Source organism: Eulemur rufifrons, chromosome 16, assembly GCF_041146395.1.
Source record: "Eulemur rufifrons isolate Redbay chromosome 16, OSU_ERuf_1, whole genome shotgun sequence".
NCBI lineage: Eukaryota > Metazoa > Chordata > Mammalia > Primates > Lemuridae > Eulemur > Eulemur rufifrons.
In genome coordinates this window covers 3,928,832-3,953,644 of record NC_090998.1, presented here as the reverse complement: position 1 = coordinate 3,953,644, position 24,813 = coordinate 3,928,832, and the positions used below count along the sequence as shown (strand labels likewise).

The following is a 24,813-nucleotide window of genomic DNA, read 5'->3' as shown; positions in this document are numbered from 1 at the left end:
TAATACACGCAAGGTGGGGCAAAACAGAAAGGCAGCTGGCGACTATGAAGAAGGAACGAGAAGGAGCTCTCATGTGAATCCGAAGGCTCCCAAGAAATGCACACCAGTACGTGGCTGACACAGATGCTGGCAAATGAGTCAAAGAACCAGGAGGCACGTGTCCACACGGCAGCTACACAGTCATTCGTGACATTCTGGTAGTGCTCGCCACCAGAAAAAGGAACGAGAATATCTGCCCCAACTTCCACAAAACCCTAACCACGTGACAGGTAACATCCTGGATGACCCCAGCCTATGGAGATTAAGTAATCTCAGATCAGTCTCCTTGGAAGAGAGGCAGAGTCCCAGGTGGGGCAGGGGGCTTCCCTCCCTGGCGAGAAGATGAGATGCACTCCTACCACCCCACTCGGGACGTCGCATACTAATAAAGTGAGAACAGTGAGGGAGACCCTCACTCACACCCACACACACACACACACCCCCGTCGGACTGGAGAGGAAGCCCAAGTCCTTAAGGATAAAGTGCTTTGCCCAAGGTCACACAGACGCTAATGCAGAACCAAGACCAGAACCCAGTCTCTTTCCGTCTCGGCCCTGAGCTTGCCCTTCTGTGGGAAAAGTCGCCCCCGCCACACACCCCCCCCTAAAAAAGTTTTTCAGCTAAAGTGGGTTACTCCACACAAAAGTTGAACACCAAAGACCAACTGCCTCTACCCAACTTCACTTTGAATGACGTTCTCCTGTCCTCATTGCTCCTCCTAGACCACAGGCAGCCGATGGCCTCCCTCGGGCAGGACAGACCCTGGGACAGAGCCAAACATCTGTGCTATGTCCCTGCTCGGGTGAAGGCAGGCAGCGGCGGCAGTTAGGACGAAGGAATAATCATAAATGAATTTAAGAAGTTTTCCAGTTTGCCTAACTAGTACTTCTTATGCACACGTATGTGTATGCACACACACCACCTCCAGAATCACACACAGGACAGACCGCAATTCCAAGCTGCTCTACCCTCTGATACCTTCTCTACAAAATAATCGTTTACCAAGGACAGGGGCACCTGATTGTCTCCCTTTGTCCCTTCCAGTCACTGGGGCTCCCAGAGCCTGGAAGCACATGGCCGGCCAGCTCCCCGCCCAGCCCACTGCAATCCCTCAAAAGCAGCAGCCAGCCACCCGATGGCAGCATCCCCCACACCCCTCCTTTCCCACACAAGCCCCCATGCGGGGGATGTCTGAGGGCTAGCAAGTGAGTCCATCAGCTTGGGACAGGGGCTGCTCCTCCTTTCCCTGGGAGTCACTGAAAGGAGTGGGAAGATGTGGCCTCTACCCCCCATCCCCCCAGCTCCATCCCACTCCCATAAAATGCTGCAGATTGTAATCTTGTGCATTCAGGAGGATTACAAGAAGAAACTCAGAAAACCATCCTCACTTGTGCCTATCACCAACGCAGGGTCACAGCTGTTAAAAATCCTGACCCTACACCCATTGCTGCAGGTTGCCCACCCGAGGCACTCTCAGCATGGATTTTTTCATAGAGGAAGGAGGTGGTGCAAACTTTGTCAGCCTCCTAGGAGCAGAGCAAGTCTCCTGGAAGACAGGCAAGTTGAAGCCCCCATTCAGCCACCAAGGAGAGGGAGGAAGGAAGAGAAAAATGCATGAAAGAGGGGCGAGGGGCGATTAAAAAAAAAAAAAGCGCACTTACCGTTGTGCAGAGAGTGGAGCAATGCAGCACCAAAGAGGCGGACGCTATTCGCGCTGTGGTAAGCAAAGAGGAGAGGAGGGCAAAGGGAGAGATAAACGGAAGGACTTACCCAGAATATCAAATTGAAGAGGAACATCATGTACTTCAAGCAGCAGAGGCAGCCCCTGGCCATGTTGCACTTCTTAAATTCTAGGAGGAACACAAAGGACAAGTCCAGGTAAAACACCACGTACTTGCTGCCTTTGGGTGCATTGTACTTGTCGGTCTTAACGCCCGCCTCAGCGCGGCTCTGGCCCCGGGAGCCCGCGGTGCCGTAGAAGGCGCCGGCCGTGAAGCCGCGGCCGAAAGGGCGGCCCGAGGTGGACGGCTTGGCAAAGTCCGAGTCCTTGCTGTCCAAAGATGGACTCCGGTGGATCGAAGAATCCTCGCTACTCGACTTCTCCATGCTCGCGTCGTTCCCGGGGGGCGCGAGGGGCGGGGGGCATCGCTCCCGGAGTGGGGAGGAGGAGCGGGCTGCAGGCGGGCCGGCGGCGCCTCGCACGCCCCTGTCCCCGGCGCACTGGCGGCGAACCCGCGCTCCGCGGCCGCCGCCTCCCGGACTGCGCCCCGGACTGGCCGGCTGGCCCGGAGGCTCTGCGCGCCCGGTCGCTGTCGCTGTCCGGGCGCCGGCTAGCTCGCGCAACTTAGCGTCTGCAGAGAGGCTGCTGTCTGACTTCCCCTTCCAGGGCGCAGCTCGCCTCCCGGCCGCACCGGCCGCTCCGCGCAAAGCAGAAGGGCTCCGGACCAGGCTCCCAGGGCACACCTCTCGGAGCCAGCCCAGCGCGGCCGACCACTTTGCCGGCGCTCCGCCTCCTCCCCCGCGACTTGGCGGAGCTGCAGCGGCCCTGGGCTGCCCCGGCGGCAGTGCCGAGGATCCGCCGCAGCTGCAACCGCTGGGCTTTCCCTGTGCAATCCCGGCCGGGACTCGCGACTCCGAAATCGCCCGGAGCCCCCTCCCCCGGCCCTCGGCCCCGCCCCCTGCCGCGCCTTCCACCAATGGGCGCGAGGCCTGCCGGCCCCGCTGGGGAGCCTCCCCCTCCCCAATGACACCATATCTTTAATAGGATTAGCGTTCTGCTGTGTGCCTATACCAGTGCGCCGCGAACCCTCGCTAAATGTCAAGGGCTCTGTGGCTAGGGGTGAACTAGAACCTTCATCGGAAAGCACTGGTCTCTTTACCGGAGAAAGAGGGCGACGAGAGGAGAGGGATGGCTGGAGGTACCAACGACCCAAGAAGCCAGAGGAAAGGTCTAGGGAGAAGCCTGGAGGGGCACAGGACAGCAGCCACTGTCGAGCTGGCCGCCGCCCCCTACGCACACGGGGGCCTGTCCAGCCAGGGGCATACGGTCTCCCGACTACATCTCCCTACACACCCCCCACGCCTTTGCACACGTGGGCCTGGCTATGGCGCGCAGGGGAAGGGACCGCAGGGAGGCGCGAGGTGTGGGAAAGCGCTGGGGCCTCGGCGGGGCGCGCGCCACCCTCCCCGCGCACGCGCGCACGCGCGCGCGAGGCTCCTGCAGCTGCGCGAACCCCTGTCCCCGCGCTCCCGGGTGGGACGCCGCGCTGGCTGGGACCCTGGTCTGGCTGACAGGGGCAGGTGGACGAAGTGGGGTCTTGCCTTGACCCTCCGCATTCTGCCTATGCTAAAAGTGATGCAGGAGTGCTCGTGGCTGGGTCTCTCCCGTGAGGAGTGCGTGAAAGAGGCTAGTCGGAGAAACGGCAGGAGGAATGCTCTTGCTAGGGCTTGGAAACAGCCAGAAGCAGCCCTTCATCCTGCCGTGAAACACCGCAATTGGGCAGCCTCTCCTAGGCTTGTGTAGAAGTCAGCATTGCCGACCGGGGCAAATGAGGAGGACTCTAGTCTCTAGACTTGCGGGGCAGGGAGCCCATCTCTCTTTTCTGCTGCCCTCCCTGTCGCTCAGCAAGAGAGTGTTGAAGCAGGACAGGACGCAAGTTTTACCAGGCTCTGTAACCCCAGCACCTAACGTGGGGCTTGGCCTCTGGGTGGCGCTCGAGAGGGATGGCTGGATAGAATTCCTATCCTAGTGGGGCTGTGGGTGTATAAAGTCCTCCCTGGATCTCATCAGTCATTCCACACCGAGTGCTGTGTCCTGTGTGCTGAGCACTCGGCCTGGCCCTTGAGGAAACAGATATGAGATGTGGGGCTCTCCGGCCTTCAGACACCCATAATCTAGTCAGGAAGACAAGAGGACATTAATCACAAGGCCATGCAGACGAGCAGGACAGAGCTACCACAACTGGCATGGCTGCGGGGGAAGGGGGACATTAACTCCAACCAGAGGACTTCAATACCCTCATCCCAGAGCTGCGGCGGTGACCCTGTGCTGGCAGGGGCCCGCCCTCACCAGCTCCCCAGCAGGCCTGCATCGGAGAGGTGACAGCTCTCACATTCTGAGTGTGGCTTCTGTAAAGGAACCTGCAGTGGTTTTACTATTCTGAGCCCCCTCCCAACTCAGATGGGGAGCCCGGCAATAAAACCTAGCGTGTATCGCAGCCATCGGCAACTGGCCGTCTCCGGGTTCGGCGCGGTAAGGTCCCGTGGACGCTATCCACAGGGGAAGGGGCAGATGTCCAGCTGGTTCCTGACGGAACACCAGGGCTGCCCAAATGCCACGGCTAATCCCTTTTGTCCTCTGCAGCCTCACCTGGCTGCTCCTGAGGGCCCACGGCAGCCACGTCGTTCTCACAACATTACTTCTCTGACGCAGGGAGAGATGAGTTGGGGCCTGTTTTTCACTTTGAGCTCTTTGAGCTGTGTGAGGAGAGCAAGCAGTGTGCCTGTCTGAGCCCGGCCGCTCCTCGTTAACGTGGTGATAGGAGAGCCCCCCCACTGCCCCGAAGTGTTGTGAGCGCGAAGTGAGCCGGGAGATGCGAGGACAGTCTGAGGACCTAAGACTGAACAAACCAGAGGTGCTGTTACTACTCGTCTCAGGTGGGGACCGGGTGTCACTGACGGCCCTTCCAGACTGGCCCCCTCCACTTTCTAACCTTTCTTCATCTCTCTCCTCTCCCCAACTCACACCTTGTCCGGTCGGAACAGTCTCCCCATTATCCCTGAATCCTCCCACCTTCATTTCTGATGACAAATGCATCTGTGCCCCGATCACGTCCTCAGAAGTTTGAGGGCCTGGGGCTGGGGGTGGGAGGAGAAGACGACAGGCAGGTAAGAGCAGAGTAAGGAGGCTGTCCAGCGTAACACTTTTGCTCCCTCCTGATCACACCTGTCAAAAGGCACTGAAGTCCCACTGGTCAGCCCATTAACAAAGTTGCAGTGAAGTCCCATCAGGGCTCGCAGCCTAGTCATCATCAGAGGAATACGAGCAGCTCCAGCTCATGGGCCCTTGCACATCCCAGGGACCAAGACTCACATGCAGGCCGGGCGCGGTGGCTCACGCCTGTAATCCTAGCACTCTGGGAGGTCGAGGTGGGCGGATTGTTTGAGTTCAGGAGTTCGAGACCAGCCTGAGCAAGAGTGAGACCCCGTCTCTACTAAAAATAGAAAGAAATTATATGAACAGATAAAAATATATATAGAAAAATTAGCCGGGCATGGTGGCGCATGCCTGTAGTCCCAGCTACTCGGGAGGCTGAGGCAGAAGGATTGCTTGAGCCCAGGAGTTTGAGGTTGCTGTGAGCTAGGCTGATGCCACGGCACTCTAGCCAGGGCAAAAGAGCCAGACTCTGTCTCAAAAAAAAAAAAAAAAAAAAGACTCACATGCAGCAATTCATTCAATCCTCACGACAACCCTACAAGGGACAGGTAGAGGTTATTGTCCCATTTATGGAAAAGGAAACTGTGCTTTCAAAGCCCATGTTCTGTACTCTCTTAGACTTTAAACATAATTCCTGCCCTTGGGAATTTTCCAGTCTAACAGAATCTTAAAGCACAACAGGGAACCTGAAATAGCATGCCCCGGTGAGAGGTCGTTATATAAAAGGACCCTGAGTAAGGGGCAAAAGGGAAGGATGTGGTCAAGGGTGGCGCCTCTGGACTGCTAATCAGCAAAGGTCAGTCACCACGGAGATGACCGAGTTATCGTACTCGGATAACTGGCTGGGAGGAGGAAGGGGCTGTGGGGAGAACATGGTGTGATCTAGTCCTGTCTCAGCACAAAGGTGGCAGAGGAGCCTCAGGAAGGCAAGTTTAAACGAACACATCCCTCCTCCTCCCTCTCCCACCACAAACAAACCACCCGTTCATGATGGATTGTCCAAGACGGGCAGGACACTCAGCAAGGACCCGGAGAAGACCCACAGCTGAGTAGGGGGCCTCACAGGGCTCACCGTCTAGCTGAAGAGACCAGCCCTCTACCCCAGCTCGAGATTGTGCCTAGAGGAGCCCAGAGCAGAGTGATGCACAGAGCACAGGCCACGACGGGACGGGCAGCGGGCTGTCCCCAGGCCACCCCTGGGAGAAGGGCTCTCTAAAGCCAGCGAGCACTCTAGAAAGGCCTGGCTGTGGTACAGGCAGTGAGGGCACAGGCCTGCCTGAAGCGGGAGCATGTGTGTGGGGGCCAAAGGCAGCTACTCTATGACAACACATGAAATGGGGCTGCGTCCTGCAGCTTCCCAAGCAGCGGAGGCCCCTGGCAACACTGGTGCTCCGGGAGCTGGGCCTGGCAGCAGCTGGAGGAGAGGCAGATGTGAAAAGACCAGCTGCTGTGGACACCCCAATACCTTAGATCTGGGGTGCAGAAGGAACCACCAGGTAGAAAAGTTGATGTGAGACGCCATCTCTCCTGCCAACTCCTGATCCTTCTCAGCCCGCCATGCCCAGAAGAGCTGGCAGGTACCGGCTGCCCTGGAGGAGATCCCTGAGTGTGTGAACAAGGCAGGCTGCCTTTGCTTTCCCTTTTTTTTTTTTTTTTTTTAACAACACAAAAAGTGAAGCAAGTACAGCATTCTCAGAGGGGAGGAAGAAAAGTGAATATGTGAAATCAACATGCAACATCTCTGCTGGCTGGCAACTGGGGAGATGTGGGCTTCGGAGTAAATGCCAAGCTCTCTCTGGCTCTTGCTGAATTTCGCAGGCTTGCAGAGTGAGCAGCAGTCAGCCTTCGGTCTTTCCCCCACCCACACACAGTCAGAGCCAACAGGCCGACCCAGATCCCCTTTCGACCTGGGCTGAATACTCCTGCATTTGACACGTGAGCTTGTGAGGCATCCTGGACCTCTGAGCCTTAAACAAGGCAGCCTCCCCAACAAAGCCAGGGTTCATGTTAGGGGCCCATGGCCCCTGCGACCCAAAGGAACGAGTGAGACGGACCACCATTGTAGGAGGAAGAGGTACGCACCTCACCCCATTTTTAAACTCCAAATTTGAGATCCTCTTCAGCTCTGTATAGAAAATGCTTTAATTGCCAAACAAACCATTTACCAATGGTGCCAAAGTGCAGAAGGATGGAGAGGTCCCTCGTGGGGCCACATCCCCACGTCTGTGTGCAGGTTCACTAGGCAACAGATGGCGGAGCGTCCAGAGGTGGGGGTGGCTCTCCTCTCTGCTGTGGAAATTGAACAGCTAGGACACTGGGTGTTACCATACTTGGCCATGTTCAGAAAGGGTGGTAACAATGGCAGTGAAAGGGTCGCAGTAGAAAAGAACTAAAGGTACTTTTGTTTTTATCTGGCTTCTTTTAAGTCTGTTAGACCAGTAAAGAAAAGAAACAAACAGGGTTTGCTTCAGTGGGAGGGCTCACAGATGGAGGATGGATAGTCGAACATACTATGAAGGGTGGCCAGGGTTCCTCCCTCTCTGGAGAGAGGTCTCCTCCTCCCGCCTGCTCGGCCAGTTTGCCTGCCTGCCTCTGCTCTGCCCACTGGGCATCTGAGAGAAGGAAGGGCCATGTCTTGGCCATTTCTCTCTCCCCACCTGTGCCTGTCACAGTGACCCCCACATGGCAGGTCGTCGGTCGGTGCTGGAGGACGGAGGGGAAGGAAGACCCGTGTGCCTAGATCTCAAGCTCTCCTCAAGGACAGCCTGACAGCCTGGTTAAGGAGTCCATTAACCAAAGGATGGGACCTGAGCCAGAAATCTATGGAATTGTTCCTGGAAAGCAGGCTGTCTGAGGGCGTTTGAGCCTGACAAGGGAGCCCAGGAAACTGAAGCACCAGCTGCAGGTAACAGAGTGCAAACTCCATGAGGTCAACCATTTTGTTCGTAGCCTAGAAGGGATGGATAGATGGACAGGTGGATGGACAAACAGACGTGTGGATCCAGAGAGCCATTTCAGAGGAGGAGCTGGAAAAGATTTGAGGTGGAAAAAAGAGGAGGCTGAGGCAGAAGCAAGACAGAGGACAATGCTACTCTTCAGCCCTCCCCGTTCTGGGTGGCCCGAGCCTTTGAGAGGGGCTCCAAGGACAGCACGGATGGCAGCGCCTCTGCCTCCAACACCGAGTCACTGGCGAACTTGCTCAAACCCTCTAATGTTGAGTGTCACGTCTCAAAGCCCAAGAGGCCTCCTGGCTGTGGTCAGCCCTTGTCACAGGCCACTCCTGGCTACTGGGAAAACATGACTGTGCAGAGGCCCTGGCTGTGTGTCTGCCCTCCACCTGTGACAGGTGAGCACACTGCTCGGACTGTGGACGGGCCCGTTAGCTCAGCTCCGAGCAAACAGCCTCAGCTACGGCCCAGCTATCGTGCTCCGGCCCCAGCCAGAAGTGCTGAAATGTGGTTTCCAGACCATGAGAAGCCAGGTGGGAGCTGTGGGTGGACTGTCACAAAGTCAGCCTCACTCCCCACCTACCCCAGAATCAGCTCATGGTAACTGTGGGTCAGCTGGGCCCAGTTCTGTGAGGAAGGACCGCCAGGCTCGGATGCCTTCGGTGACCCTGGTTCACACCCGCCGTTCAACCCAACCACAGCGAACAAAGCTCTGGCAAAATAACGTAGTGGGAACACTCTGGGCTTGAAAACTAGACAAACCTGTGTCCAAATCCCATCTGGAGTGAGTTACCCAACTGCTGGATAGCCTAGAGTCAGCAGTTAACTGCTCAGATCCATTTCTCCAACTCTAAAACGGCGAGAGTACACACCTTCCCAAGCAGTATGCAAAGAAAAAAGAGCGATTAAAGATTATGAGTGTAACGCACATAGCACAAAGTCTGGCACGTAGAAGTGTTCAATGTGATGAGGTACTATTAGAATTATCAACCACAATAATTATTATAGTAGAGGTGGCCCAGTCCCTGTCTGACTACAATGTAGCTGAACAGAGAAAGAAATCAGACTGTCCACGACAGATTGATAACGTTCTATGGCTTGAATTCTAAGCGCAAATGCCGGCAGCTCCTTCCTCGATGAGACCCTCAGTTCTGGGCCCTCCTCACTTCCGCACAGCACTCCCGTACTGCCCGTCCCGTCCGCTCCAGTGCCACCGAGTGCTGATGGCACCTAAGGGTTACCTGGACCTGCCCTGTCTTCTGAGCCCCAAGCACAGATGCCTAACTCCTGCTTGTCACTCTCCTGACTGTCTCACAGGTGGCTCCAATTTCACATGCCCCAGAGGGACTGACCTTGCCCCAGACTTGCTCCCTGGCACTACCCTCCTCTTCTCAACAAATGGCCTAAACTCCCACACCACGGCTTAAGCCAGCAGCCCCAGGTCCATCCTTGACTCCTGGGTATCACTGGCTGCCACGGCCAAGCAAACCCAGGTCCTAGCCACCAAGCACCCCCACCCCCACACTACCCTGCAGATGCAGCCCTCCACCAGCCCTGCATCCCACTCACCTGGGGTCCCACAGCAGCCTCCAGCAGAGCCCCCCACTCCCACTCCCGTGACGTCCACCTGCCAGGAGTGCCAACATGCTCTTCCCGCTCAGGGCCCCTCCCACCTCCACCCCTTCAGCGGCTTCCCATTTTACTTAGATTACAATGTGTGTGTGTGTGTGTGTGTGTGTGTGTCTGTGCGTGCGTGCACACACGTGCAGATGTGCATGTGCACGTATGTGTTTGCTGTTCTACTCTCCTGGTATAATCCAAATCGTTAAAGCAACCTGGAAGGCCCGGCGCGGCTGGCCCCTGCCCGCCTCTCCAGCCCTGCTCCCAGCCACTCTCCCCTCATGCACCGTGCCCCAGCCATGACCCTCTGAGCCCTGTCCCTCCTCCGAGCCTGTGCCCATGCAGTCCCTCTGCCTGGACGCTCTTCCCCAGCCTGCTGCCTGGCTTAACTCGACTCATCCCTGAACTCTCATGAATTCTTCAAAAAGGTCTTTTCTGGTTTCCTGGCTGTCCCCTCCCAACGCTGACATTAAAGCCCCTCCTTCTTAATAAACATTCTCACAGCACTGGCTGCGCTTCTGTCTCACAGCGCCCATCACAGCGCGGGAGTACATGTGTTTCAGAGCAGCAATTCGCTGTCTGATCCTGCTGGACCCCGGCCCCACAGCAGCAGAGACTGGGTCCCCAGCACCCAGAACTGTGCCTGGCCTACAGCAGGGGCCAATGAAGACCTGACAAGCACAGGAAGGGGAGCTCAAAGGAGGGTGTGCTGCAGGGCAGGCCAGAGTCGTCAGGAAGGACTTCCTGGGCCCTCCTCAGCCACCTAGGGAACAAGGCCTCAGGACACTAATCAATTATCTGTGTGACTTCTAGTTCCACAACTACAAAACAAGGAGGTTGGACTAGTTGGTTCTCTGAGGCTCCTTCAAACGGCCCTTGAAACTGCCACCCTATGAAACAGGGCTGACTTAAGTCCCGACAGGCGGGCAGAACTGCACAGAGGGTGGCAGGGGGCCCAGGACGTCTGGGAGGGCGTGCCCATGCTCAGCTGGAGCTGCAGCTGCACAGAAAGGGAACCTGAAAGGCAGGGGCTGGAGCACAGACCACCCGGATGCTGGTTAAAATCTGCGCAGGCACGTCCCCATCCCACTCCTCCCGTCGACTCCATTCCTGGTCCTTTCTCGGCCTACTCTCCACCAGAATGCACCACGTCAAATTCTGCCTCACCTCCTGGCCTCCGCTCTGCCTGCTCGCTCCGCCTGCCCCTCTCCCCGCACTCTGAATGGCCAATGTCACGGCCCGCCAGCATCGGCGTTGCTACCACCTCCCCCACCACCTCTCCTGGGAGCACCAGTCAATGCCCTGAGTTCATCCCGCCGCAGTGCCAGCTGTTCCCTGAACTCCCCTACCCCAACTGTGAGCTCCTTGAGGCAAGGACTGTGTCCCTCCATCCTTGTCTTCCAGGCACAGTGCCGAGCGCATCAGTGCTCTACAGTCACTGCTGAACACGAGAGTGGCAGCAGTAAGGGGCTCTGTAGGTGTGCTAAGCAAGGTGAAAGCAACTCTTTAGAAAAACCAGCCTTGGCTGGGAGCAGGGGAGGCTTTACACAAAGAGCAAGAACTGCCTTTCCTGTAGGACAATAATTTCCTCTTTGAGCAGGTCTACAGGGGGAGGGGGCAGCAGAGGCCGAGCCTGGGAGCACAGGCCGGAGGTCCACCTGCATAAAGGGCCACCCACACCAGGGTCTCGGGCCCTTTTATTCAGGAAAGTCCCAAACCAGCCTCATCTTTCATCCCAAGGCCAATCAGCATCCCCGTCAGATCCCCAGAAGGGCCTGGTGTGCGAGGCATTGTGCTGGACAGACAGACGTACCCGCACCTACACGCGTGCACACGCTGGGCTGTGTGCCCCTGAGAAACAGAGGAGAAAGACAGCATTTGTTATTAGTACTTATCGAGGAGGGCAGGTGGCTGCAAGGAGGATGAGATAAGGCAGACCGCTGGGTACAGGGAAGTGGGCTGAAGCCTGAGGTTTATTGCCATGCACCAGTGGAAATGTACTGACCCAGCAAATCCAATATTCCTCAACTACTCCATGGAGGGTGCTGACTGGCTGGCTGGGACGGCGCTCTCTGACCCAGCATCCAGCCTGCCTGTGCAGCTGGGACCCTCTGCTGACTTTAGGAGCTGCTGCCACCCGCCCTCATCCCTCTCCCCCACCACTAAGCTATGGGGCTGGCAATGGAACCACTGCCAGGAAGGGCAGTTTGTGAGCACACCTGGGATGCTCTACAGCAAAGATGGAGAAGAACCAGTGCCCCAGATTCCACAAAAGTTCCCCCAAATCTGAGAGTCCCTCTTCTTGTTCTGAACCTCTCTTTTGGGCAGTGACTTTACTCTGTATTGTGTCACGGTTATTTGCACACATGTCTTGTCTTTGTACAAGATTCTGGCGGCTTCAGAGCAGGGAAGCCCGTATATGTTACCCCCTCCCTGACGGAGTGAGAGGTGTCTGGACAGGGGCACAAATGTGGGCATTATGTCCCGCAGTGCATTAAGTCACACTCGGGTCTCTGAATGTCCATCGGCTGCTCCGTAAAGTGAGGCAGGAGCAGTGGCCAACGTCCCATCCTGTCTTCCCTCCTCCCCCCTCGGCTGGGCCTCATCCAGGAGCTACGTCATTCAAAGCACCTCAGCGCAACGGGGCCTCCTGAAGGCATCAGCCTACCTCAGAACCCGAGGCCTCGTCTCTCATCTCAGGGTACTCGAGGTAGAGATGGTCAAAGCCCCACCCTCTTTAACCAGCTATGGAGGCTACCAAAACTCTCACGGTCCCAGAAAGTCCTCTCAAAGTCTCTCTGAGGTTGCCCCGGCACAGATCCATTCCTGCTGTAAGACAATCAGACGTGACGTGCACCCAACCACAGGTGGCCGGCCCACACGTCCTCAACACGCCCAGAGCACCCACAGCACACACGCACAACCCTGGAGGTAGACGCACGTGTGTTCCTTGTCGCGGCTGCCTCCTCGTGACTGCCTGCCGCCTGCCAGTCTCCTGGCTGGGCTCCCTGCCCCGTCCTCTCCTTAGTCGCCCTGCCACATGCTGCCACCACTACTGGCCCAAGGCAGAGCTGAGGACATGCTGCCCTCCCCCTCGCCAGCTCAAAATCTTCCCTGGCTCCCTAGGGATTTAAACACAAATACTCAAGCTGTCATTCGGGACCTTCCACCTGGCACTGTCAGCCTTCTTTCCCACAAAGCCCGGACCCGAGTCCGCGTCCTCCTGCTCATCCCCATTTCTGCGCCTCCAGCCACAGCCTCCGCCTCCCAGGGCTCCCCACCACGCTCTGCCTCGAGCAGATGTTTCAAGCCTACATCTTCCACAGAAGATCCTCAAAACTAAGAGGCCCTCTTCTTGTTTGGAACCTCTCTTTTGGACTAATTTTCCTTGTGTGTTATCACGGTTATTTGCATAAATGTCTTTTCTTTGGATAAGACAAGAAACTCCAGAGGAAGAGCTCACCTGTGCTCCTCTTGCAGCAACCAGCCCAGCTTGATACATGGTGGACACTTAAGAAACCTGAAGGGACATTAACTGAGCCCCTCCCACAATGCACAAGCCTCACCCACTTCACCGTGCACACTCACCTCGCCCGGGTATCAGACAGCCCCCAGTACCGCCCTCAGCCTATCTGGTAGGCATTCACCTTGACAGACCACCGCCGTTGGTCTTCCGCTCCAGAGGCTCTCTCTGGGGTCATCCACCCGATTCAGCCATCTACCAAAACCACTGGGGAGCTCAGGTATCCAGCCCAGAGCCCAGAGAATGTAGCCGTGCTCCATGAGGCCCAGTGTGTCTGGGTGGCTGCATGTCACTCATCCCCCAAGCTCCAGCCCCAAGAGGCACTGCCATGTCCCAGCCGGGCCAGGCGCCAGGGCACACCTGCTCTTCCCCTCCCCCACACTGCTGCCAGAGGAAATGCCAGCCTGCCCCATGGCCAGCCGGACACAGCGGGGACAAGCACTGGCGCTGCCCCTCCCTTCCTCCACCGCCCAGGCCTGGGCCGGACCAGCACCCTGGAGCACCCCTGCCCTTCCACAAGCACACACTGCCCTGCAAGCAGCCCCATGCTCCAGGAGCCAGGCCGGACAGACAGCAGGCGCCCTAGCCCAGCCCTGGGGAACCTGTGCAAGGGACTTGCAGCTTTCTGAACACAGGACACGCTTGTTGAATGAATGAATGAATGAATGGGCCCGCTTCCGTTTCCTTATCCATAAGACGGGGCTAAGTGTGATCATGAGGCCCAGATGAGGCAGTGTCTGGGCAACTACTTTATCAGACGGAAGGCACTATACTTCAGAACGTTTCATCCACACACACCCGGCAGCCAACCATCGTATTTCCTAGGAGTTCGATAAAAGCAAAGGACGCCGACACTTACTAATCCATCACTGCAGAGTTCCTCGGAGCCACGTGCCCCATCCTGGGTTTGCCACTATGGATGTTCCTGAGGAGCGTATCTCTTAAGGAGCGAATGCTCCATGTGCGTCTGGGTGAAGAGAAACAAAATGGAAAGGGCAGCAATAGAAGTCCTCTGAGCCAGTGCCAGAGCCCCAGTGCAGGGCTCACATGGGGGCGCCCAGAGGACCTGCCCAGGGAGGGTCCGGCCTATCAGGGAAGGCTTCTTGGAGAAGGCGGGGCAGAGGTTGGGCTCCCACAGCACCCTAACTGGAGGAGGGCAGAGGGGAGACAGGCCCAGCTGCCTGAATACCATGAGCACAGGCATCTTCATTGTGATTCTTGCAGCTTTTTCAAGGGACTTTCATACTCATGATCACACCTGATCCTCGCCACACACCACTGACCCCAACACTAAGCTTCCTCACTGGCCCCCATTCATTATCCGTGCCCCACCCCCCCGTGCTTTTTTTGACTCCATACGCCAGCATGAACACAGGTGATCTGCCTAATGCAAGCAAACAGAGCCCGTGCCCTCTGAACCCACAGTGGAGATAACAAACCCACGGTGGGCTGGTAAGTGCTTAACAGCCAGCTCTCCAGGGGGAAGCCCTACCTGTAGTGTTTGCCAATTGCCATGGTGTAAATATCCCCACAGTGACCAATTTCAAGCTACCAATGGTCCAACAGCCAGCTGGCAAATTTTCTGATTATTTTCTAAGAGGTTTTCCAGAGCCAGTACAAGTAGGATCTGGCAAACCACTGTGACAAACACAGCTCCCCTCACTCCAACAGAAACCCCAAGGCAGGGAGAAGAAACCCAGCACCATCCTGCCCCCTGCTCCCCAGGAGTAAAATCTCAGTGGTTACGGTTTGGGGAGTAGGAATGGAGGCTGCCCAAGTCACAGGGAAAGGATGGGGCAGCCCTCTCTCTGGTCTCCTGGGCCTCCTCACACAGAAAGACAACTGAAATTCACTCTCATACTGCAGTGATCCTGTCACTTAAGTCAGACCAATCACTCTCTGTGCAAAACCCTCTACTGGCTTCCCACCTCTCTCCAAGGAAAAGAAAAAGTTCTTACTAGAATTTGCACACACACATGCACCCCTGACCCTCTCTCTCTCTCCTACTCCAGCCACATGGTTCATCCTCCTGGCTGTTTCTTACATTAGAGTCTTTACATTGGCTGTTTCCTCTACCTGGAACATTCTTCTCCTAGACCTTGGCATTGCCAACTCTCTCAGCTTTTATAAACCTCCACTCAAACGTCCCCTTCTCAATGAGGCCTTCCCTGACCGTCCCATTAAAACTGTGCCTCCCTCAACAGTCTCTCTTAGCCTATTCTGCTTTTTCCATAGCACTTATTCCTAACATATAATTTACTTTTTTATTATAGTGATAGTTTATGTCTCTACCCACCAGGATTAAGCTTCATGTAGTCAGGGATTTTGGTCTGTTTCATTCATTGCTATATTTCCAAAGCCAAAAACAGAGCTTTACGCATGGTAGGTGCGCAATAAATATGTTTTGAATGAATGAATGAACAACTGGAGAAGGTCTCTGACAAACACCTGGGTGCCATCTTGGTTTCCCAAGAGGAGGCAGCTACAGAGTGAGGGAGCCCAGTGGTCAGTGCCTGCCCAGCTGGGACTTAGGAAACCTGCGTTCTTGCCCTGGCCCTACCACCTGTGATCTGGCACAGCTGCGCCCGCCATCCCAGTTTTACACGTCCTTTCCTCTCTTCATTTAGGCTGTACATGGCTAACCCCAGGCAGTACCAAGGCCCAGGGCTAAGGCCAAACAGGACGCCAAGTCTGAAGGCCTCTGAGCTCTGCAGTGGGAGGCTGTGAGGTCAGGTTCGAGGCATTCCCTTAAAAGGACTAGGAAAGACAAGCCCTTTGTGTCCCTCTGCCCCAGCCACACCTGAACCCCCAACTATATCCATCCCCCATTCCCGAGCTCTGGGCCTAGAAGAAACCCCCAAAGAATGCTCTCCAGCCCAGTGGTCAGAGCCAGCAGAGCCCCAAGCCCAGGCGACTGCCCCACCATGCCCCAAGTGGGCCCCCACATGCAAAGCGGCCAGCTCATACTGCTATTTTAAGCTCTGCGGGCCCAGCTGCAGCACGTAGCCACAGCGGGCTGGCGGCCCGGGCTGGAGGTAGAGAAGCTAACTCATGAAGGAGTGCTGACCTAGGGGCACTGGTCATCCCCCCTCATACCAGCCCTTCGCTGTAGGGACCGGAAACTCCCAGCCCACACCCTTAAATTCACCAGCCACAAGGAAAGTGAGTCAGGAGCTGCACTGGGCATGCCCAGATTCCATGTCTGAATGTGACCCCTGAGTTCACAGCAAAATGACTCCCAGCCCCACCCTGCCAACCCCCAGAAATTCCAACAGAGCTAGAGCAAGCACAGTACCCATCTTCCAGGTCCTGACAACATGAGACAGACAACAAAAACGCAGCCTGAAGAAAGGCATTAACCCTCTACTGTCTGAGAATGGCTTATTCACTGATTGCCCCACCTCAGTGACTTTGCACAGGGCTAGGCACACAGCCACACTCAACAACACTTACTGATTAAATGATTGTTTCTAAATGCATTCTAGAAACAAACATGATGGAAGCAGTCTAGGGACAGCTTAGACTTTATCACTCTTATATGCATCATTATCTACATTTCTGCTGACCTCACTGGACACCAAAACTGAGAATAAAAACTATAGAACCAATGGAGTTTAGTAGCAAAATAGGGGAGGGAGTCTGCTACTGCACAACTCCAAGGGGACAGTTACCCTGTATTCTCTCTGACCCCTGCCCCTGAAGTTGTGCGATGTGGTGGCCCGATTCCGACCCACCAGCCAAGCCACCAGGACTTGGCTTGAGAAGGGAAACACAGAACAGGAACTCAGGTAGAAGCCATTCCCACCCCCAACTTCGTGCTACAGGACACCAGCACAACCACTCAGGGCAGGATAGGTCACACATGCTTGGGACTCCCAGCAGCATCCTACGGCTCTAACTGCTCAGTTTAAGCAACATCAGCACCAGGGAAAGAGGAAAGGAGATCCAGGAGGTGCAGTACTTGGGGCACTCTGGGACCTCTCTCCCCACTACCCACCTACCTCAAGACTCAACCAGCCACCCACACATTAAAGACACAGATTCACTACTGCACTGGGGGTAGGCAGGACATTCCTGGGATTTTCTTATTGGAGAAAGATCCCAGAAGCTATGGGCCTTCAGAGATCATTTGGTCCCCATCTCTCTTCCCTTCCCCTTCCTTGGCTTCCATCAATCCAGACAGACTCTTCTGGACATTTCTGTTATAACTGCACAAGCAAGGACAACAGCTGCATCTATAGAAAAATGCATGCTGTTCAAAGGGATTTCATGTGTGTGACCCTCACAGAAGTCCTAGGAAGGAACTGCAGCAGGTATCATTGCACTCAACTTAGAAAAAGACTTCACAGGTGAAGTGACTTGCACCTGAGGCCACTGAGTAGACCACAATCCAGGTCTGTAGACTTCTAGACCAGTGCTCTTTCCAAAATGCTGAGTTCATTTTAAAACAGTATTTCTCTAATTTGCTTCCCAGGCCACCTGCTGGGTATCTGGTTAACAAATGCAAATCCCTGGGTCCACTCTAGCCTCACCTCCCTGATGATTTAGAATGTCTGGAGGTAGGACCCTGACAACCTGCTCTGTGAGTGCTCTCCAGAGGACTCTAAAATGTGCTAAAGTTTGAGAGCCACTGGTTAGAAGCTGTTGATTGGCTCTAACTGGCTCTTCCTTTCACTAACCAAGCAGCAGGTAAAGTCGCACAACCTCTAGCAAATCTTCCAAAACTAGAGCCTCTTTAGGTACAAGACCCCACCACTTCCGTCCTTTGGTTCACCTCCTAAAGATACATTGGCACATAATCACCAAAGTGACCCTGAGACATTACTGTCAGGAACCTGAAGTCACACCAGCTGGGGAGACAATCCTGGCAAAATCCCCCCTCCCCACCTTGAGAAGAGACAGACCTGCCAAAATCCCTCTGCTCAGCCACAGCCCATACTCCCAGACATGCCTAACAAAGAGGCACAAAACGTGAGAGAGAAAGGGAGGGAATAGGATAATATGACGGGGTCACTCCAGGGGTGCCTTTAAGGCACCATGGGGCCCCCACCCCTCCAGAAGCTTTCTCTGACCCCTGGCCAGCATGGGTGCTCCCTCTCACACTCAGTGTCAACAAGACAGCATCTGCCTTTGATGGTTCTCTTTCAGATGTGCTCTAGCCCCGGCAAAGCCAACCGAGCAGATCCTCAGTGTTCCCAACATCAGTCCCAGAGACAGCTTTCAACCTGTCCCCGATCATCTGTCTCTGACCACGCTGTGCTGACCCTGTCTCTGCCACTCCGTCCCGGACTCAGCTCGGGGCTGGCTGCTGCAGCCTCGGGGAGAGTGCGTGGCCTGCCCGGCTCTCCACCAGCCCGCCCCAATTCTAGGCTTCCGTTAGCTTCCCCTCCCTCGATGTGGAGGCTCCTCGGGCTGATGGCCCAGTTACAGATCCCCACCTCCTCGTGGCCCCAACACGCACCTCCCTCCCACTCTCTCCACCCCGCTGCCCCTCATCACACGGCCTCACTGACTCGGCCTGGACAGCCAAGTGGGCAAGTCTTATCTGCGCAAATGGCCCGTCCACTGCAAGAGAACAGGCACTAATTGTGTTCCTGCTGAGTCCCCTTTAGCATGGCCCACATCCTAGTCCTGTGCCAGTTACTCAACGAGCACTGCGGGATGAACGGAGGAACAGAGGAAGGAATCTAGCCCAGCCGCTGTTCTGCTGGTATCTAGTGCAAGTAACAAAAGGGAAAGGAGAGGGAAGGAGAGCACATGGAGAGAGAGGACAGAGGAGGAGAAAAAAGAGCTCACTCACATAAGGCCGAGAACGGGCCATCGGCTCAGAGGGCCACGGCCCCGGGGAGCCCAGGTGGGGTACAGCAACAGCTCTCCCAGCTCCCAACCCCCAAAGCCCCCACCTCCATCAGTAACCAGAATTGGCAGATCAGTAGTTTCCTCATTCCATCAGCAGAGCATCCCTGGAGCAGAGAGCTGGTCTGATCTGGGTGAATTAATTGAGTGATTAACTTCCCTAACCTGCTCCCTCCCAGCTCACCTTTCAGAGAGGAATGGCGGCACCCTGGAGAGCGCTGACCGAGCGCTGATCGGGGGGCTGGGGGATCGGGGGAGGCCTGAAGTTGCCAGAAATCCCATATTACACACAGTCCCTCAAAGACCTCAAAACCCCCTCATGGTCCTCCAAGACACACAGGGCTCCAACATACAAATGCAGGCACACAACACACGCACACATGCGTGTGTACACAGGCACATACCTCTCAATCGGCTTGATTCTGCCTGTGGCTCCAGTTTGGAGCTCAGGTACCCATGGGACATCGCAGGTGGCCTGTCAGATACAGCAAAGGCATGGGCAAGAGCAGGTGGAACGAATTTGGAGAAAGACTAAAGTGAATCACAGAAGGTAGGAGGCAAGGTAGGGCAATGGGAAGGTCACCAGGGATGGAGTCAGAAGACCCATGTTGGAGTCCCAGTTCTGTCTCTTAGGGACAATGTGGCCTTGGACATGTAATTTAACCCGATGTGCTTTAGTTTCCCCATTTGCAAAATGGGCATAAACACTACCTCCTTTCTGGGCTGTCTAGGATGAAAGGAGCTCCCCAGGAGTTATATACTTGCAGCCAATCTCCTCCCCTCTGCACAAACCCCAAGGCATACTTTGCACGCCCAGCTACCCACACTCTGCTTAAGCACGCCTGGCCAGGCCAGGTTATGGGACAGCCTTGCCGTCACTTCTCAGCTCTCACTACCTACAGCCCCCACCTGCCAGCCTCCACTTTCTACTTTAGAAGTGTGGGAGGGGCGGTGGGAGGCTTGGGTCACATCAGTCCTATCAGTGGTCAGATCCCAGCTGTTGGACAAGCTACTCACCTTCTCTACACTCCAGTTTCCTCATCTGAATAATGAGCACAGTAAATGCCCCAAAATGCTCAGAGTTGGTGATCTATGTACAGCACCCGATTCAGCGCCTGGCACACACTACACTTAATATGCAGTAGATAATATTTCTTTTAATTATTGTCATCATCATCATTCTGGCTAATGGAATGAGTTCATCCCTCTGGAGCAGTAAAGCAGAGGCCTCATTCCTCCCCCAGGTGCCAGCCCCTTGCACATAAGACGGTATCGTGTGCACAGGCATCTTCCCCCCAAGCAGACATTCCCACCGTTCCCACGGTGACTCACGCCGAGCTGACAGGTCCTCGGCCCCCGCCCGCTCTCCTCCCCGCCTCTCCTGGCTTGCCGGTGCCCTCCCCAAAACACAGTGCTCTGAACTCCCACATCCCACCCGAGCAGTCTCTAGCTCCTACCTAAGTACCAGGCACACAGTAGGTGCACAGAACCAATTGAGTAAATTATCAAATTCACAAATCAGGGCTCTATTTATAATTTCAGTATGAAAAATAATCCTCTGTTAACCTAAGTAAAGACCTGTGTCTAGACTTAAGATCAAATTTATTTTACAAAGATGATTCTAAGATTCTGACTGATAGGGGTCTTTGGTATAAAGGACCCACTTGAGCTTCCTGGTTGACACGCACTTACTTTGGAGGCATCGCTGACAATAAAGGGGCAAATCTAATTTCAAGAAATAAAGAATCTGAGTTATAACAGACACGTGACCATGACCCAAATGAATTAATGTTAATTGCTTCCATTTGCTTTAGTTCGTAGCGACCCCCGAAGATCCGTGCTTTTCAAACTGCAGGTTGTGACGCATTACTGGGTTATGAAATCAGTTGAGTGGGTCAGAAGAGTATTTCAAAAAAAATAAAACAAAACAGAAAAATGCCAGAATGCATTTCACACAGTAAAGATAAGTACCATTTCATGAAATGTTTTTGTCAGGTATAGCTGGGGGTGGGGTATGTAAGTATGCATGTATGTACTAATCACAGAGTTTGAGAAACATGGCCCTGGACCTTCAATGGTGACATGAGTAGCACATAAGAGTCTCAGAACACAGCCGTTGACTGCCCGTGAGAATATGCACTTCCTAGGCTTAAAACTCAGAGCTGGTTACTTTCCACACAGAGCCACACCTGGTCAGGAAGCTTTACCCAGCTGCAGGAGATACCCTGGGATTCACTCTCCAAGATGGAAATGTGTCCAAAAGTTAAGTGTACCATGAGAAGGGACAGAGCACATCTTGTCAAAGTAGAAATGTGTCCCTGAGTCAGTAGATCCATCATCCACTGGGCAGAGCCCTGGCTGAGAATCTGGACTTAAGGTGCAAGCCTGCAAAACTGGGAGAATCGTGCCCAAAATCGCGAATGGACAATGTATAATTGTGGACTCTTGATTCGTGTATTCATCGCTCAATTGCTGAAACAAATCAAACAAAGTTGGTTTAAAAACATGCATGAAGTTAGCTCGGCACAGAACTCTACCTTCCTAACCTATTAAATCAGAGAAAACCAATTCCAAATTGAGCCAATATTTCATCCGTTACAAATTCTACCCAGCTGTCTGCCTCATGCATCTACAACAGACACCACCTCCCCCTGGTTCTCCACAACAGAAGGAAAACATCGTGCCCTCGTGTGTCTGAAGGCTCTGTGCGGCGAGGACGATGGCCTCGTCTCTCGTTTCACTCGGGGCAGAGTGAGAGGAATGGGCTGAAAATGCAACAGGAAGCCTGCAGCAGACAGCACTCTTAGGGACGGGAACAGGTGACCGAAGCAGGTGCTGGTTACCACCCTGGGCCGGCTGAGCCCCGCCCCACCTGGAGTCAGAGCTGGGCCAAGTGTCGGGGAGTGTAATGCGCCCAGCACGGCAGCAGCACGGCCTCTTCCTTCCTGACGACTTTGGGAGGTGCCTTCCTGTCTGTGGCATCCACGGTTCCAGGATGGGGCGGGATGAGGATGTGGGGTTGCCACAAACAATCAGCCCTCCCCTGGGGCCCTCGGCCTATTTCCAGCGTCTGATTGTTCCTGTCTGTGCCAATGTCCCCTGAGGAATGCAGGGCACCCCGGGCCCCGCATTGTTCAGATCACAGGCTCCTCTTCAGAAAAGCTGCTGAATAACTCTGGTTCCTCCACCCTCCGAGGCGAAACCACATCAGAGGATGAGCAACCAGACCCCCGCGCGTGACGGGGATGGGCAGGAGCCGCAGGGCACCTCCACCATCGTCCGTCGGACACACTGCCTGCAGAGGACACACAGACGTGTCCAGAAAGCTCGCCTCGCCTCCCCTCCCCACAGCTGAGCCCCCCGCACCGCAGCAGCCAAGGGCAAGTGTGAGCGGGCAGCGCCCCACCCGCACCCGCGGCCGACACGCTGCGTTCTGAGCCTTAGTCATTCCACACCACCTGTCTCCCTGACTTTTTGTCAAAACTGCAGCTAAACTCTCCAGGAAGGGAAGAAGGGATGTTTATGGGGAGCCCGCCAATGTCAGGCCCTGGGTTAGGCACAAGGGTCAGAAACCTCTTGATCTCTTCGGGTCACCAGCCACAGCTGAACCCACAAAACAACGCCAAGCGCTATGGGGAGGCGTGAATGGTAGCCAGGGAGGAAGGGGGAAAAGGGTCAGGAATAAAGATGAGAAATACAGGGCAAAAAGGGGCACAGGGGAGGCTGGCACTGTCCAGCCCGGCTGACACCATTCCGTGAAGACACTGCTGCCCTGTGTCCCCACAGCACCATGCTGCCCGCGGAAACGAAGCCACGCAAGACACAAGACGAGGAGCTGCCAATCTGCCCGGAGACCCTGGGTGAGACGCTCCCCGGACGCAGAACCAACGGGACCTCACGCGCCCAGATGGAAAGGACAGTAGCTGTCACCCGCCCATCCTTCTCAAGGGAGGTGGGCTCTGTCAGGATCATCTCTGTGATGAGGAATTTCACTACTTTGTTTCCTAATTGCAAAAACTTGGGAACATTAGAAGTCATGAAAATACAAATTAAAACCACCAAGCCATCACTGTTTACCTGTCAGGTTAATTTTTTTTTTTTTCTTTTTGTAATTCAAACAAGACTCTCCAATGCTGGCAAAAATGTGGCACATCTCCTCGGGGTCCCCCCAGCCCCCGCCCACCTCCCCAGGCTCTCACGGACTCCCACCGGCCTCCTGGCCTCTCCTCGTCTTGCCCTCCTCTCAGGTCCTCCCCCCACACAGGTGGGGAGTCTTCCTAACACTCAGTTCTGCATTGCAGCCCCTGCTGAAGACGGCCATGGCCCCGCGTCCACGAGCACGTGAAGACAAGCCCTGGCAGGTAATTAGGAGAAGACTGGGCAGGACTTGGGGGGCTGACAGACACGCAGTCCTCAGCCAGGTGGGCAGGGCGCAAAGTGAAGATGGCAGGCCTGGTCTGAGTTCTACTGGGATACCTTCCCTGCTGCTACTAGGTCCCAGAACCGAGTCCAAGTCTCCAAATGAAAAGGAAGGAAGTCATGGTGGTGGTGAAGTTATTAAACTATTTAGTCTTCTTCTAACTCTTTAACTTTGACTGGACCAAGAGATGAAATACCGCAATCAATCTATAGACTGTGTGCGTCCTCTCATACCACAGGAGGCTAGCAGAAGGGGCAGGCACCGTACGCGGACACTGCAATCCCCAGGCATGCACTTAACTCAAGTGACAGCGGTAAGACGCCTGGCACATGCCAGCTGCTTGCACAGGGCAGGAAGGCCGTGGCTCCCCGTGTCTTCGCGCATTCTGCGCCCTGTGGCACGCACGCCCCTCTCAGCCACTCAGTTGCTTCCCCACCCCAGGCAAAATTGGACATTCTCTTCTCCACTCTCTCTCCTCTGCCACTCCACACACTGTTCTGTGAGTCTCGATGCTGGGACTGGAGAGGAGAGGGGGTGCAGGGGGTGATTCTTGTCCCTCTTTGAATCCCAGAACCTAGCACAGTGCCTGGCTCGTAAGAGGTGACGGATGAAAGAAGGAAGGACCCAATGAACAGAGGCAGGGACCCCCACCGAGGTGAAGGCTGGGGCAAATCCCATACCCGTGGCTCTGCAGTCCCTCTGAGGGCTCACTGGGAAGAGGAAGGGGACAGAAGCAGCACCGAGCGGTGCCCTGGGAGCCAGCAAGGGTCTGCTTAATATGCACTGTGCAGATTCTCAGAAATCAATGCTCATTTCTAAAGCACCGCCGCCCAGAGCCACCCTCCCTGCTTGATTCCAGGGTCGGTGTTAAGTATCTTTCTATTTATAAAGCAACGCACACTGCAGTGGTGCAATGCCAGTCCCACACCCAGCCACAGAGGTGGGACAGAATGGGTCAGAAGGAGAAACTGAGGCCTAGAGACAAGACGCCAGAAAGGCCAAGTGGTTTCTGCACCAGCAAGAGGATCTCCTGGCGAGATCTCCCTCCACAACCCTGGGAACCCTTCCCTGGAGGGCCCCAACCAGTTGGAAAGTGCTGTCCTTGCCCTTGGCTCCCGTGAGTAGGCCAGACAGGCGTGGTCTTTCAGAGCGATTCTGCTAAGAACTGGGGAAATGAGCCCAGACACGCAGAAAACAGAGGGGGCTGCTCTCCACGTCCAGGCTGCCGACCTTCCCGGCATCCCCATCACACAGCTCCCCCAAGGCTGGCCACCACCGCAGCCTGGCCTCCAGCTCCCTGTCTTTCTCTCCGTCTCGCGCCCACCTCCAGAAGCCCAACATCCCAATGCCCTCGTGGTCGAGGAAGACTGACCCCTCTCATGACACCCGCTTGGGCTTTCCCCTCCCAATTCTGCCTTCATGCTGAGGGGCTCTCCTGCTCACCCACCCGGTCTCAGCCCTGGTGCGATGC

General features: G+C 55.3%; 1 protein-coding gene across 7 annotated transcripts in view; it reads right to left on the bottom strand.

Moving 5' to 3' along the window:
* TSPAN9 (tetraspanin 9) overlaps window positions 1–24,813 on the bottom strand; it is a 189,545-nt gene that overhangs the window by 74,161 nt on the left and 90,571 nt on the right. For 6 of the 7 annotated variants that reach the window (XM_069490037.1, XM_069490035.1, XM_069490036.1 and 3 more), the window contains one exon: window positions 1,810–1,889. In XM_069490037.1, the coding sequence (XP_069346138.1) occupies window positions 1,810–1,872 (63 nt within the window). In that variant the 5' untranslated portion in view covers window positions 1,873–1,889. Of the gene's footprint in view, window positions 1–1,809; window positions 2,146–24,813 lie in introns of those variants that run through there. The other variant, XM_069490034.1, reaches the window with a different exon arrangement.